This window comes from Ceratosolen solmsi, unplaced genomic scaffold (genome assembly GCF_000503995.2).
Source record: "Ceratosolen solmsi marchali unplaced genomic scaffold, CerSol_1.0 scaffold29, whole genome shotgun sequence".
NCBI lineage: Eukaryota > Metazoa > Arthropoda > Insecta > Hymenoptera > Agaonidae > Ceratosolen > Ceratosolen solmsi.
In genome coordinates, this window is record NW_011948417.1 from 4,319,665 (window position 1) to 4,335,323 (window position 15,659).

A 15,659-nucleotide genomic window follows, 5' to 3' on the forward strand; every position below is an offset into this window, starting at 1 on the left:
ACTTCAAACTTTGATCGTAAGTAATGTTTTTGATTATTTTCCCTATTCAATTATTATCTGACACCATAACTTGTAGTGTATTGTTAATAATTATTTTTGTCAACTGTAAATAATCTTTTTAATAATATATTATGAAGGAGTGTCCTGGCTAAAATGACTTTAGTATTACCAAGAAATATTTAAAAATTGTATTATATAGTTTAGAATCTATAATAATTAGCTTTAAGGCTTCTATATTCTGTTTATTAATGTGAATAATATATTGAAAAATATTTTGAACGAATAGATCAATAATACATTTTCAATAATAAAAATATATTAATTAAAAATTTGCAATAATCTCGAATAAAATAGAAAAATTAGTAATAATATTTAACAATAAATAAATCTAATTCTTTTTTTATTAAGAAAAAACGTTAATGATTAGCATTATTTTTTTTTTTTTTTTCTTTTAAATTACGTGAAATTGTCATTTCTTAATTAATATTAATTTTTAATATATTGCCTTGCGTGTTTTATTATGATATGTTAATAATAATTAGTAAATATTATACTTTAATATTATTTATGTAAAGAAAGGTAGACTATAATAATTTAGTGGAGTTAAAATAATTTATTAGATTGTTACGTATAATTTTATTAATTAGATATCTTGTTTTGCAATTATAAATTTGTTATTTATAGCAAATTCCTATTTAATAAAATAATTATATAGTTTATTAAATTGTTTATAAAAATTGAGAAATTATATTTTGAAAAAACATTCATAATAAATTTTCGTTGAAAACATATTTTTTCCTTTAATGTTTCAATTATTTTACCAATAAAAAGTACATTTTTCTAATATATAGGAAATAGGATATTAAAAACCTTTTAGCAAATAGAAAGGGCATTGCTTAAAAATATATTATTTTTATAAAAAAGTTTTAATCATCTAATGTTCGAGTTTCAAATAATTCTTTTAGAGTTTTTATTTCATTCTTTATGTCAATTATGAATATTTATATTATATATGATGAAAAAAAAATTTTTAAAAACAACTGTCAATTACAGCCAAGTAATTCCAAATATCAAATAATCGGATAGAACTTTATTAAGTTCTATTAAAATTACTTAAAGCTTTAATTTTCGAGTAAATAATATCTACATAACAATGTTGAATTAGTGAAAATTCATCGTACACATTGAGTCTCAAAATTTTTACGAACCATCTATACAATAATCAAATTTTTATATTATCAACCCAAATAAATATGTAGTATGCATTATTTATTCATTTTTAATACAAACACGAGCATATTGTTAAGTAATTAGTAACTGCGCATACAAATAATCAAACAATTATATTAACTAATATATTATTATAGTGAGTAAAATATATGCAAACGTCTAATACATTTTTTTTTTTTTTTTTATACTATAATAGGCTAATTTGATTAAAATCAACAAAATTACAAATACGCATAATTAATTACACGTACATTTACAGGCAGGTGATAAAGTAAAAGTGATTGAATTAACAATCTTGGACATTGAAAATAAGTACATCGGATAAATTCAATTTTCATTAGATGAATTATAATAATTAAATATTTAGTCCCAATTATAGATATTGGGATTACAATGAATTTTCCAATTAAGAATTATATGAATAAAAATCTCTATGTACCACTTTTACTAAATTTAAATATATCAGTCTAGATATATTTATGTTACAATAAAAGACTTATTATAAAGTGACTTTTTCGTAATTTTTGCGACGCATTTAACAATCCAATTCTTTAAAAACCTAATTTGTATATATTAAATAAACATCCTGAACAATAGAAAATAGTAATAATATTATCTATATATATAATAATTAAATAACTATAATAATTATATACATATGGTAAATATAATAATAATAATAAATATAATAATAATAATAATAAGAAGAAGAAGAAGAAAAAGAGGAAAACTATAATTATAATATATATAAGAAGTAAATTATATATATATATATATATATATATATATATATAATATTATAATATAATTATTATAATTATATTTTTCTTCTTTTTCTTCTTATTATTATTATTATATTTATTATATATATATATATATATATATATATATTTATTTTTTTTTATTTTATTAATATACATCTATACGGATTTTAATAAAAACTTTGATAATTGAATTAATGAAAAAAAAATTTCTTATTTGCAATTTTAAAGAGATTGGAAAGTAATTGATTATATAATTGAATAGGAGAATCATTCCACAATCGCTACAATTCCTAGCGAACGATGCAAGGTTGAAATTTTTATTGGGAAATCACTTATTAAGTCTTTCATTAAATGAAAATGCAATGGATTTCCAAACGGTGCATCTAACTCAAAATTCGGATTAAACTAAAATTTTTAAATAACGATCACTTATTTTCTTAAAATATTAATCTTATTTTTCATTAAAATAATAGAATAAACTAATTGTATTAAATTCTACAATAGCATTAAGTAATTTCAAGCCAATGACTTAAAATAAAGCGAATACCGTAATAAGAGTCAAAAAATAACTTTAATACTCTTCAAAAATAAAGTATGAACTAATACAAAATCATGTTGTTCGATAAATAAAATTTGCTCACTTTCTGATGACTTCCTTCCGTTCCTGAAACAAGATTATTTTGCATTTATAAAATCATAGTTTTTTAATATCGAAACAAAACAAAACAAAAAACAAAACAACAAATATATATATATATATATATATATATATACAGAGATATGATTAATGAAATATAAAAATAATAATATTAATATTAATATTAATATTAATTAGGACATTAAAACTAATAACTTACTTTAATATTTGATTTCAGCATTCTTTTAGATACGGTAGTAGCGTTACTTTGTTTTCCTTTTAAATTTGGTGCAGATTTAGTTTGCTCTATACTCTGCTTTCTATCAGCAGATTTCTTATTTATCTAAATAGAATTTCATAAATGTATTTTACAATACGTCAATACTATTATTAATAAATAAAATCAAATAAAACAAAATAAAAAAATTGATTAATTTCTTTTACTTTTATCTTTTCCATGTTTTCATAGCTTGATTTTAAAATAGTAGGTTTTTCTATAAAAGTTAACGAAGATTTTTAAATGTTGTATTAATAATAAAATAAATATTGAAGATAAATATTACGTAAGAGTCTGCAATACGAGCCAATGTTATCCTTTGGTAAAATCGATTTACGAGGTTTCAATTTATCACCCTTTGGTCTTTGAATATTGCTTATTCCAATATCACTTATCTATTTTTTATTTATTAATAATAAGTAAATATATCACAATATTAAATATTACAAACAAAATAGTTTATCTACAAGTCGATACGAACCGTATTATGCAATTGTTTATTTCGCCCGTGTTTTTGTTTTCTTTCATTTGCTATATTAACAGTTGTATTTATATTAATATAAAAATTAAAAATTAATTATAATAATAAGAGTGATATTTATCAATGATATGCGTTAATTACGATTTAAGTTATCAAATTCTGAATTTAGCATCCAAGTCCAGTCAGCACCGCCACGTAAACGTGTTAAATATTCCTCTAAATCAAACATTTAAATTAAAAAATATTTTAAATAATAATTGGAATTTCGTAGCCGTTTATGTGTTTTACCTGTTTCTATTTTCTTCTGAAATGAAAATGTCAAATAAATAAAGAATTTAGTAAAATTGGCAATTAAATTTATGATAAAGGAACTGAGAAAAATTATTTATACGATATCTATAATATGTAATTCCTTAAGTATTTAATTTAATATAATTTAATGTTTAAATAACGTTAAACGAATTGCCTGGAGATTTTTTTTGTTTGTTTGCTTGTTTTTTTTTTTTTTTTTTTTTTTTTTTAAATAAAATTGTGAATGCATATCAACGAATTATACATTAATAGAAGCATTTTAAATTATAATTTCTTCTCAGTATATATTTTCAAAGCTTACGCACTTGATCGGTATTTTGTACAATTTTCTTCGTATCATCGGATTCGGTAGTGTTCAAAGGTGTGTTACGAGTACAATCAAATTCCTTTGCTGGTAAACATGAAATTCCAATATTGTCTTGTGGTACTGTCAACGTTTTCCTTCGAGAAAGTGACTGATCTTTTTCTAGATCATTTTCTTTGAATAGAATAACGAGTTGAAGTGGTAAAGAGAATGAGAAATTAGAGAACGCATGTTTTCGTTAGATAGTTTGAGATTTTCTTAATCCTTTGGCATTTCGAATATATTTGAAAACACGAGATTGTTCTTAAGGTGCGTATTATTATATATACACCTTAACGTACGCATTATACATGAATATTAAGACCAATAATTGATTTTTTTTTTTTTTTTTTTTTTTTTTTTTTTTTTTAAACAACGATTTAGAAATGAACTAACTGTCAGGTAAAATAATGAAAGCTAAAATTGTTTTTTAAATACAATAAGAGTGAAGCTCCAAGCGACTGGTAGGCTTGCTTTTAAATTGATAACATTTCGTTGAATAAAAGTAATAATATCTATATTGTTGTAATTATCAGGATTATCAGATATGAATTTTTTAGGCAACGTAAAAATAAAACCGAAATTTGATCCGAAAATAATAATTAAAATGCTATTATTGCATAGTTTCATTTTATGTATAATAACAACGTTCAGTCGCCGATTGGTTAATTACAAATGATTAAAGCATATTGGAATAAAGAGCAACACCTTGAAATATGCAGGAAAGGCCGAGGCTATCCTTTGGTTGACAACTACCAGGTCGTCGACGATGAATACGTAGTGTACCGTCAAGTTTGTCGGTTGGTTTCACATCCTTCATGGTCGGGATTAAAGATCAACCGACTTCGTCACCGTCGTGGTGATGCTGGGAGGATCTTCTATTGCCTAATTCTAATTGAATTCCGACTTTCACGATGATGGTGATGGCGATGAAGCGTTTGAGACGAATTGAAGAAGTGACGGATGATAAAGACCGTCTTTTTTTTTGTCGACTTGTCGATGAGAAAATTCAGAGAGGTTGAGACGCAGTGGCTCGATGCGATTATTATCATCCATTAATCCAAATTATTCTTATTACTAAGCTATTATTTGTAATTATATCCGGCGTTTTATTGTTATTTAAATAAGCTCAATTATTAAACAAATATAAGATTGAATTGATAAAACTAATATGAAACTCTGTATATAGAGAGAGAAGAGATATTCTTTTTCTCACTTTTTCTGTTGCACCCTAATTTGTCTGGATGATCGTTCGTGATTGCGGAATAAATAATAATTTCGGATTTTAGATCACATAATAATCACAGAACTTGTTAATGATACAAAAATCAGATTTCTTTAATGTAAAGTGTAGGTTATATAATATTGGCGGGAGCGAGGAATGAATTTTGCCTCCCATCACTAAATTTAAAACTATATACGATCTAATCGTATCAACCACATTCGCTTATGTCTAAATTATAATATTTTTAATCCAGACGTTTAGAAGCATCATAAAATATAATATAATTTTAACATAAGACAGTGATATAAAATTAGATATAATAAAGAATGAAAGAATAACGAAGCAAGCATAATAATTCTCTAATATTAATAAATGTATAAATATTCTGAGGCGACGAAATATATTTTAATCGGAAGTGGACTTCATTAATGATTAATCACCGTCAAGTAAATTTTAATACAACGTAGTCAGTAATTACTCTTAAATACACTTTTTCTCTTTAATGAAAATTATTTTGATATTTTTTTTTTTAATATGCTTTTGACTATGAAAAATAAAAAATGTTCTTCCCAAGCGATTTTCAATAATTTTTATCAGCTACATGGACATTATATTTTTTCAAAATTCTATAAAAGCCTAATAGCACGCGATAATGTTGTTTAGCTCGTTGAGCGAGCTATTTAAAGAAATTGACTAATGATACTATGGAAGCACTATAGAATAATAATAAGTAGACGTTGCCTCGATTATTGTTCGAAGAAAAACAAAACAAAAATCATCCGTACGTTGTAATATAAGCGATAGATAGATGATAAACAATAATTATATTGTAAAACAAAAAAAAAAAATCAGAGAACGTCAGTTTCCAATTATTCATTACTCGCATTACCATTCTTTAGTATGACGATCGAAGATGAGAAGTAAATAAATAATAGCATGAAATGTCACCAACCCCTACGGTATTTAAATTATAGCATTAAAAAAAAAAAAAAAAAAAAAAAAAAAAAATAAATAAAAAAAAAAAAAAAAAAAAAAAAAAAAAACTTCAGCGCACTCGGTTTTTTTTTTCGATTCTACTCTAGATAAAATAATTTTTCCTCTTCTTTTTTATCTTTTGAAAAATCATATCAATATTTCATATGTTATACAAATCAACGTAATCAAGTGCATAAGGTATAAACCTTAGATGAAATATAATTTTTACAACAAAAAAAAAAAAAAATAAATAAAAAAAAAAAATCTAAAAACTGTTACATAAGCGTAATATTATATGCTTGTAGTGGCATGACGAGTCAATTGAAATAATCACGCAATACGATAATCCGGCGATTCGTGTACAATATTCGCGCAAATATTTTTTCTTTTAACGCTTTAAACTCGCCTAATAATATAATCGAAGGACCAATTTTATTGTCCAAATATTGTCAAGGGCCTTAATAAAGAAATTACGTATGATTGAAGCCACGCGCAGAATTCCACGTAAATGAGCGGAGAAAGCCATTACCATAACCTCTATAGATTTAAAATCCAGGAATCGTCGTGCGGTCAATAATAAGTTGGAGGATCGCGTTGTTGCTGGAAGTAAGAGAGAAATAATAAATATTGCGGCTCGTTGGCCCTTATTCGCATTAGCTTAACGGACGAACTAGCGGACGAAGACGAGTAACGTAAACGCAGCGGAGAGAGAAACGCCCGCCACTCGTCGGCGCCGTAAGTGTGCAACTAAGTGCGTGTACGGAAGGTAGGCGCGAGTGAGGATAGGAAAATTGGTGAAGAGTGTCATCGGGGCGGGAAGCGTGAGTCGATGAATAAGAGTTCGCGTATTATTGGCATTGGGTACGGTTGGGAGCGGAGGTGCGTGCGCTCTTCAATTTTTGCTCGTCGGGCCGGGCCTCGTCGAGTGTCGAACGTCGTGTGCAAGCGTGCGGGCCGCGAGAATTTATTATTTGATTATTTTACCGGGCGGGCGGCGGAGGTGGCTGCGGTCGTGAGGGGATGATGAGGATGAGCGGGGATTAGGAGGGCGCGTGTGTGTACCAATTTGTTCATAACTCGTCGACGGGGAGGGCTGGCGACTTGTCGCGATAAGCGAGATTTTCATGAGCCCTCGTTGCGAGCTCGTGATTAAACGGGAATCCGCGTTTTCCCTGTTGAAGATGCGCAGTGAGTGCTGCTGTGGCTACGGTATAGTTTGTAGCCGACGTTTGGTCGTAGTTTGGTATTGGTGAGGTGCAGTTTTTAGACTCTCGGGTGTGGAAGAGGAAGCCGTGAGAAATGAACATAATGGTAGGTTGGATTTTCTTCCCCCTTTTTCCATCGCAATCAGCCCCACCCACTGACGATTACAATTATATATCTACGAGGTTGGAGGTCTTTGAGCTAATGCATGTGATCGCCTCTCCTTCTCAATTGGCTCTCGTCCAATTGGCAACCAATTTTACTTGCATATTTTTTGCTGGAGTTGCTCAATATTTGTAAATTACTTTCGGCCAGTTAATCAATTGCCATGTAATGCTTTTGCAGGGGATCATCATTGCCATGTGGCGAGGCTTTATAGACAGTTTACGGGGGGCTGTGGTATTGTTCTCCATGGATAAGCAGATCAACGAGAAGTTGAAAAAGTCACCTTTAAAGGCTGACTCTCGTCGAAGAGAGAGTCCGATGGGTCATAGTCAACCTAAGAATCCCAAGCATCATAGGTGAGCCATGGGATTATAAGAAGATTGTAGCGCTGTATTTAAATTCTTTATAATTCTCTATAAATTTCTTTCAAATTCGAGTACAAGACTTTCGCTTAATTAAGCGATACTATGTCAATATAATTCTTATATTTGTTATATAACTGCTCGCAATAATGAAATATGTAACGATTGCGCTGTGCTTTTAAAGCAGTTTAAACGGTTATTAAAAGCTTTGGGCTCTAACTCGACGTTTCTTATCAACAGATTTAATTAAATACTCTTATAAAAATAAATGGAATTTTGTAATTTTTTTTAGAGAATCGAAAGTCTTAAAAAGAACGATTCAATGCTGCGCTTTGAACGGAGGTGTTTGTTGGACTAGTATAATTATTTTTGAATATGGATTATTGCCATTGTTAAAGTATTTGTTAAGCATAATATTTGGACAATCACCAGGTATGGGAATGACGGTGTGGTCATGGACAAAACCATTCCTAACGATTACTTTTAGCACGATGTGGGTGCTTCCGCTTTTTCTACTGAGTAGAATCGTCAATAGCTTATGGTTTCAAGTAAGTATTATTTCTTATTGGGACTTGTTGAGCAATTTTTGTCAAGATTTTTCAAGAATAAATATTACTCGGTTTGCATTAACAGACAGCAGCGGAACATTCATACTTTCGATCAATTTTTTTTTGTTTAAAAATAATAACAATAATTTCCAATTAAAACAATATCGATTTTATACGGATTGTTTATGAAACATTATAAAACCGCTGCTAATTAATGAATAGTTATATTTATTTGATGATATAGTGAAGAAGTAATTTTTTTATGTATCAATTGTGTTTTTTAGGATATAGCGGATAGTGCATATAGATATCGCCAAGGAAGGCCTATGCTTTTGTCAAGCGTCAGTAAACTTATTGCCGATATGTTGTTTAGTGTATTGGTACAAGCTTTGTTTTTAGGACAGGGAGTTCTAGTTTCTAAAATGCCATTGCCACCCATTGGCGATGTTCTTGCACTTGTTCATATGTGCCTTCTTTATGCCCTGTATGCCTTTGAGTACAAATGGTTCAATATGGGTTGGGAATTGCATAGACGACTTACATTTATCGAATGCAATTGGCCTTATTTTGTTGGATTTGGTTTGCCCCTTGCGTTATCCACTCAGTTAGCAAACTCGTATGTTATAAGGTAAGACCCTAATAACAAAATAATAACATTTAGAATAAACTACTTGTAATTTAATATCCTATATTTCATATTCATATTTTTTTTTTTATTTCATATCTATTAGCTATGGAAATTAAATGAAATTTTTTTGTCACGCGTTTACTACATTTTCTTGTCTTATTAAATCAATCTTTGCTCTATACACTGGAAATTCTTAATTCATGATAGGTTAATATTTTACATGATGATTATTATTATTATTATTTATCGATGAATGTCCAGAAATAAATATATATGTAGATGCGTATATATGTTGTATTCTGTTTTTTAGTGGCTGTGTGTTCTCCATACTTTTTCCATTATTTATTGTTAGTGGAAATGAAGCCGAACCCGTTACGGACGTTTGGTATATAAAAATTACTTTTTAAAAATTTTCTTTCATCCCTATATTATTTATTTATACTAAATTCTATATGCACATTTTTAGCGATTGTCCATTAAAGCTATTTTCACCAGTGGTTGCAATAGCCAATACTTTATTCAATAAAACAATTGGTCCTGCAAAAAGACGGTGACAAAAGAACAGTTTAAAAAATTTATCGCACAAAAACATTGACAATTAAGTTATTTGATTTGTAGAAAATCGAATTAAAATTCCGGGAGTTTATCGAATTTTATTATGTAAGCGTGGCAATTTATCTTTAAAAAATGCTCCACGATACAATGATCGAGCTCAATGACATTTTGTTCATATTAAACACTTAAGGGCAATGCGAATACGTAATAATAGACAGTTTTAATATGGCTTATATAATGGCTTTGCCTATTGTTTGATAACTAGCACTACCACCGAGTGCATTATAAAAATGATTTCCTATGTATTCATAGGTATTTGTTGACAATTTCAGCATATTAAATAGCATCATTATGCATTGCGATGTTGTGTCCTAGTAATTTTATAGGAACAATTGTAATTTATAAAGTTATTAGTATAATTATACATCTTTTATTTTCAATAAACATATTTACTATAAATTTATTAATCGATTATTAATTATATTGGTAAATGTAATCAATTTTTTGTTTTTAAAATTTTGTCTTTCAAAGCGAATAGCGACCATTACCTCATGACTATTTCAACTAGTCAATCAATGGTTAAGTTAGTTTATATCGAGATTTCTCGGTAATTGTAGTTTTAGTCCGAATTCTTAAAAAATCTTCCCCTTTAATGCAAGATGATGATGGAAGCGAATGTAGATCGTTTAGATGAATGTGAAATTTAATTAATTACAATTGACAATTATATTAGGGATAAATGCCGGTTTATGAAGGTACTAACAATGTACAATTGCAAACGTGTTATGTAATGATTTTGTTAGAAACCTTTTTGTTAAAATATTATATTTTGTAATCTTAAGATTAATTTTTTTTGTATTTATGTTGAAAGAATGGAAATCATGGTTTATGGCATAATAAATTTTTGTACATATATAATGAACTTGTAAATTAAAAAATGTTATCATTAGCTGATAAATATGGAAAAGTTCCACAACAATGATGATGAATGTCTCATGCCTTACTTTTTTATGTGAGAATACAATTAAGAAATAGTACTGGAAATATGTGATAGAAACGTTTAATTAGTTCGTAAAAAATGACTGTTTGTAGATAAATTCTTAATTAAATAACATTTACATTTTTATTTTACACGTAAAAATTGTAATTATTTATAAGCTTTGTAAGAATTAATATGTCATATTATGAAATATTTCTTAAATAAACTTGATTAATTGTAAATATATTGAAAGATAAATAAATACTATTATAATATAATATTAAATGCTTTATATAATGTACATTTCATATAAAAATTGTGTATCCTTTTATTTTTCCCTTTACTTTATTTATTATTATAATTAAAATAGATTATTATTTATTTGAGCGGATAATATTTTACTCCACGATTACGAAAGCAGTTCTTGAAAATTCAAAAGTTTATGATTTGTCGATTCCTGCTTAATTGAATACGAAGAAGAAAGAGCATAATGTCTATGCAATGCTGAAAAACCAAGTCCTGGATCATTTTCTTCTTCGGTAATTGGACTAGTGTCTCGGTCTGTAGAATGCTTACTAATCTAATAATACATATTAATATATTAATGTGAATTACAGTAAAAATTTGCAAATTTCAAACAAATTATTTAGAAAAATCATGCACTATAAAATACCTCGAATTTTTGTGGTTTATAAATAGAAAGTTTACGAGTTCCAGGAGAACTTTGTATGAGATTTTGTATAGTCGGATGAGATATTCCAAAGAAATCTGCACCCTTTGGAATGATAGAGCTCAAACTAGAAGATATAGCCGTGAGTAAGCGCGAATGACATTCGTCGGGACTTAATCCGCTCAATGGTTGGTCAAGTTCGGTATCCGAGACTATTTCAAACCTTGTTAAAATACAAACTTTAATGATACATGAAATTAAAGGAATATTACTTTTAAATAAATAATGAAATGATTACTAATTGTCTATAGTGTAATAATTATCATGTAATAATTTTAACATTAATAAAGTGATTTATTAAATTACCGTGGCTTGGTTCCACCATCAAAAATCTTACAGGTGTACAAACTTTTCATTCGCGCATCTTTCAGACTGGCATAAACTCTGGTACTACAATAGCCCACGGGATATATAAGATCTTCCGTATGATAAGCGACTCTATCAGCGACTACATCACCAAGAGAATAGACTGTCAAGTCTCCCAATGATATTGGAAATATAGGCCTCCCATGAATGTCCAACGGTATTAGTTGTACTACTTTGCGAGCAGTTTTTGTACAGCGTTTTGGCTTGGCTTTATTATCTAACAAACACACATATTTAATTGCTCGATTATTAATTATAATATTTAATCGATTCGATAAAATAATACATAACGTGTACCATGTATTTCAACGCTGTTCCGTTTTTTAATATTTTTCTTAGGAGTGAACATATCAGAATTTTGTACCGGTGAGCCAGTGATACCCATTTGAGATTTTGCTAAAAATGTTGCCGGATCTATTTCTCCTTGTAATTGGCATAGTTTTTTCAGAAGCATAAGTCTTTCATCTTTGACGATAATCAGATTCTCTTGCATTTGTGCAACTTGATCACAGAGCGCTGCATTTTCCTAAATATTAAAAGTCAAAGATAACGAAAATTTCTTTCTATCACTAATAATACATTTAAACAACATACAACAACTGTGTTTTTAATTAATTTCTTTAATTTATTGTATTTCTTGCGGTATTTGAGGTTTTGTTGCAATTCCTTGTTGTTATAAGCTTCGCTATAATACGTATTACCGTAAGAATTCGACATTTTAATTATTTTCTATAAAATAGTTTCCATAATATTATTGCATTCCATAATACGTTATTCATAAGTATTTAAATATAAACAAGCTTGGAGGTTAAGTTGTACATTTTTCGAAAACTGTTGGTAAAGTCAGAGCTGATACGGCACTTTTCTATGTAGACTGTAGTGTCCTCTGTAGATCAAAACTGGCAACTCTGGTTACTCTCTCTCTCTCTCTCTCTCTCTCTCTCTCTCTCTCCCTCTCTCTCTCTCCATCTCTCTCTCCCTCTCCCTCTCCCTCTCCCTCTCCCTCTCCCTCTCTCTGCACATGTGCGGGGCATAAGTATTAATTAAACTAATCTGACTATTTGGATTATCGTGTTACTTACAATACTCAACGTTCTATAAATGAGGTTTTAATAATAATCAAAGTTGCCGTAATTACGTGCTTTCTTTTTCACCATGGAAGAGTATTATCAAACTGTTATCAATCTATAACTCTAGATAAATGTATTTTTGTAGTTTTTAAAAATCAATTTCATCGGTGATTCAATGAAAAGTATGACCTCAAACATTTTTCTAATAATTTGTAAAATTGACAAATATTATGGAATGAATTTCTGTCTATAAAATATAAAATATATTTTAAATATGTTTGTATGGAATATGTATATAATCTATTTATTTTCTTTTAAGCTGCCTAAAGCTCGTTTTTATGCAGATTTTGTATAATTAACATTATGCCTAAGTATTGCTTCGGACTTATATTCTCCAGCCGAATTGAGCTACATAATTAACAATAAATTAATTAAGACATAAATTTATGTTAAAAATTATTGATACTAAAATTAGTAATTTATTTCCATGTATAATAATACCGTTTCAAATAAGATAAGATTAGGTGAAAAATTCAATTAATTGGCAAATAAAAATGATCGGACGTTACATTAAAATTTGTTTTGAAAATCTCATCGGTAAAGTTTAATCGTTATTTCTTGGGAATCGCAAGAGTAATAATTTACAATAGGAAATATTCATTCCTAAATTGTGAAAATAACAATCGTTAGCGTAACTATTCTAACTAGATTAAACCCCAAGCCAAAACATTGCTATTATAACAAAGAAACTGATCTAGCAAGATAATTAACAATAAATTAATATTGAAATTTCAGCACTATTTAAGTAATTCATGTCATTGTTATTTTTACTTGATAATTAAGAAATTTTATTCATATATATATATATATATATATATATATATATATATATATATATATATAGAATGCGTCAAACTCTTGCAGCGCTCATACGAAACGATAAGTAGTTTCGAGGAAATTTCAGAATGTCTCAGATGTTGAAAATCTTATCGACAGCTCGAGTAACAAACAGGCATCTTTGTCGTTCACAATTGTGTTAAGTCAGTCAGTCGCTCAAGTGTGCGAAAAATGTTATTATACAAGCCGTAAGACAAGACACGCGAATGTCATGTGTAATTCTCTGTTTAGATTTGCATATTGTAAGAAGGGCAAGGTTGGTGTATGTCGTTTAGGGATGTGTGAGTGAGTATAAGTACGAAAGCAGATAAGAGAATATTGCTATTGAGCATGAGAATAATGACGATAAAGCAGAGACTTTTGCTATATATTATAATGTTTCTTACGAAACTTTCTATCGATATTATTCTATATTATCTCTCGCTAGTACTACTTTATGCTTAATAATGATTATACTTTTTTTTTTTTTTTTTTGGATTTGGATGTCGTCATCATATAACAAAGATGCTCATAGATCACGTGCATTGGTAATTATAATTTATTATCGTAGGCAAAGCGTATTTATTATTCCAAATTTTTGCTTTAAACGTGTTAATTATAAAGCACCAAAGAGTTTAATTATGAGCAATAATATAGTTAATTTGCGTGCAAACAAAATTAAATAATCATTTTAATTTAAAGAAATCATCTTAAATTAATAGTACTGACGGATTAATTAAAACATATACATATCTATTAATTGCCAATGTGAAAGGAATTTATCTCGTGTATCCAAATATTTGTTCAATAAACTATCATTTAAAATTAAAAATTAAAAAAAAAAAAAAAAAAAAAAAAAAAAAAAAAAAAAAAAAAATCAGTCGGTCTGTTTAAGTATGTTTAGCGGATGCTGCTTACATTCCAAATTAATGTAATTATGCATTATTATATCATTATTGTTCTTAATGTATTTATAAAATCCCTTTCGTTTGCATTATCGAATAGTAAATTCATGATAACTTTATACACCCAATGAAAAATGCTTAAAATAAAATTTTGTCAAGCAACTTCAATAGAATAAGACTCTACATAAGATTAAATGTACAACGGGCACTTTTGCTTAGAAGGAGAAACTGTCTAGGCGCTAGGTCAGTTGATTTTAATCTCTTCTCGGGGGAATTTCACCACGACACGAGGGTTGCACGCTGGCTTTTGAAATTTCTTGATATCTTATTTTCCAAATGACCTCAACCTCGATTCCTGAAAATAATCGTTAAGATAGTAGATTCATTGGTTCTCTAGCTTTGCCTTTTTTTTTTTTTTTTTTTTTTTCCCCCTTAACTTTTTACTATTTTGGTATTTTATTATTTCATTAATTTATTTTCTAAAATTTCTTCCTCCTTTTATGTGTAAAATTTCTTATCTTCCGAAACACCTCATTCCACCGCAGCCTTAATTAATTAAAATGATTTATTTACATAGGCAAAAGTGCAAAAATTAATTTTATGTGATTGGAAATATTCTCGTTTATTGGAATTTGCTCAAATATAATGAAATTTTATGATTTTAACATTATCAGTGCGAATGATTTATTTTACGGCTGTAATAAAAAAAAAAAAAAAAAAAAAAAAAAAAAAAAAAAAATTAATATAATATCGAACAATGATAAAAGTGATAGATAATGTACAATTCTATAGCACGAAAATTATTTTATTTTCGAATGAAAAAAAAGTCTTTAATATGGATAATATTTAGAACTGGAATTCTCTGGCTGTCGTACTTTTATTCCCGACACTGTCACTCCTTCTTTTTTCTCTCTTGTAATTAAATATGTACTCTGTTTATCCTCTTCTTACTTTTCTCCTATCGTCTTTTTCTTTTCTCATTTCATATTTACATTGGCACTTAAGATAGGATTTATAACTGTAAGTTT

At 28.0% G+C, this 15,659-nt stretch overlaps 3 protein-coding genes across 5 annotated transcripts; 1 reads left to right on the forward strand and 2 right to left on the reverse strand.

Moving 5' to 3' along the window:
- Nucleotides 1–3,077: 3,077 nt before the first annotated feature.
- LOC105359998 (uncharacterized) lies at nt 3,078–4,894 on the reverse strand. Its single transcript, XM_011496767.1, has 7 exons — nt 4,753–4,894; nt 4,007–4,179; nt 3,678–3,693; nt 3,531–3,605; nt 3,390–3,439; nt 3,195–3,303; nt 3,078–3,100 (listed from the first exon to the last, which is right to left on the reverse strand). The coding sequence occupies exons 1-7, from the start codon at nt 4,862–4,864 to the stop codon at nt 3,078–3,080; spliced, it is 558 nt and encodes a 185-aa protein (XP_011495069.1). The 5' UTR covers nt 4,865–4,894.
- Nucleotides 4,895–7,486: 2,592 nt separating this feature from the next.
- tank (EI24 domain-containing protein tank) lies at nt 7,487–9,761 on the forward strand. Of its 3 annotated transcripts, none has more exons than XM_011496338.1 (7): nt 7,487–7,555; nt 7,793–7,968; nt 8,267–8,331; nt 8,407–8,522; nt 8,807–9,150; nt 9,461–9,535; nt 9,617–9,761. In XM_011496338.1, exons 1-7 carry the CDS (start codon nt 7,544–7,546, stop codon nt 9,702–9,704), a joined length of 876 nt encoding a protein of 291 aa, XP_011494640.1. In that variant the 5' UTR covers nt 7,487–7,543; the 3' UTR covers nt 9,705–9,761. The 3 variants fall into 3 exon arrangements, with proteins under 3 accessions (XP_011494640.1, XP_011494641.1, XP_011494639.1); XM_011496339.1 differs by having other exon boundaries at nt 8,267–8,316; XM_011496337.1 differs by having other exon boundaries at nt 8,267–8,522.
- Nucleotides 9,762–11,022: 1,261 nt separating this feature from the next.
- Nucleotides 11,023–12,629, reverse strand: LOC105359694 (transforming growth factor beta regulator 1). The gene is made up of 5 exons (XM_011496340.1): nt 12,375–12,629; nt 12,078–12,306; nt 11,721–11,988; nt 11,358–11,577; nt 11,023–11,264 (listed from the first exon to the last, which is right to left on the reverse strand). Exons 1-5 carry the CDS (start codon nt 12,495–12,497, stop codon nt 11,094–11,096), a joined length of 1,011 nt encoding a protein of 336 aa, XP_011494642.1. The 5' UTR covers nt 12,498–12,629; the 3' UTR covers nt 11,023–11,093.
- Between the last annotated feature and the right edge of the window lie 3,030 nt (nt 12,630–15,659).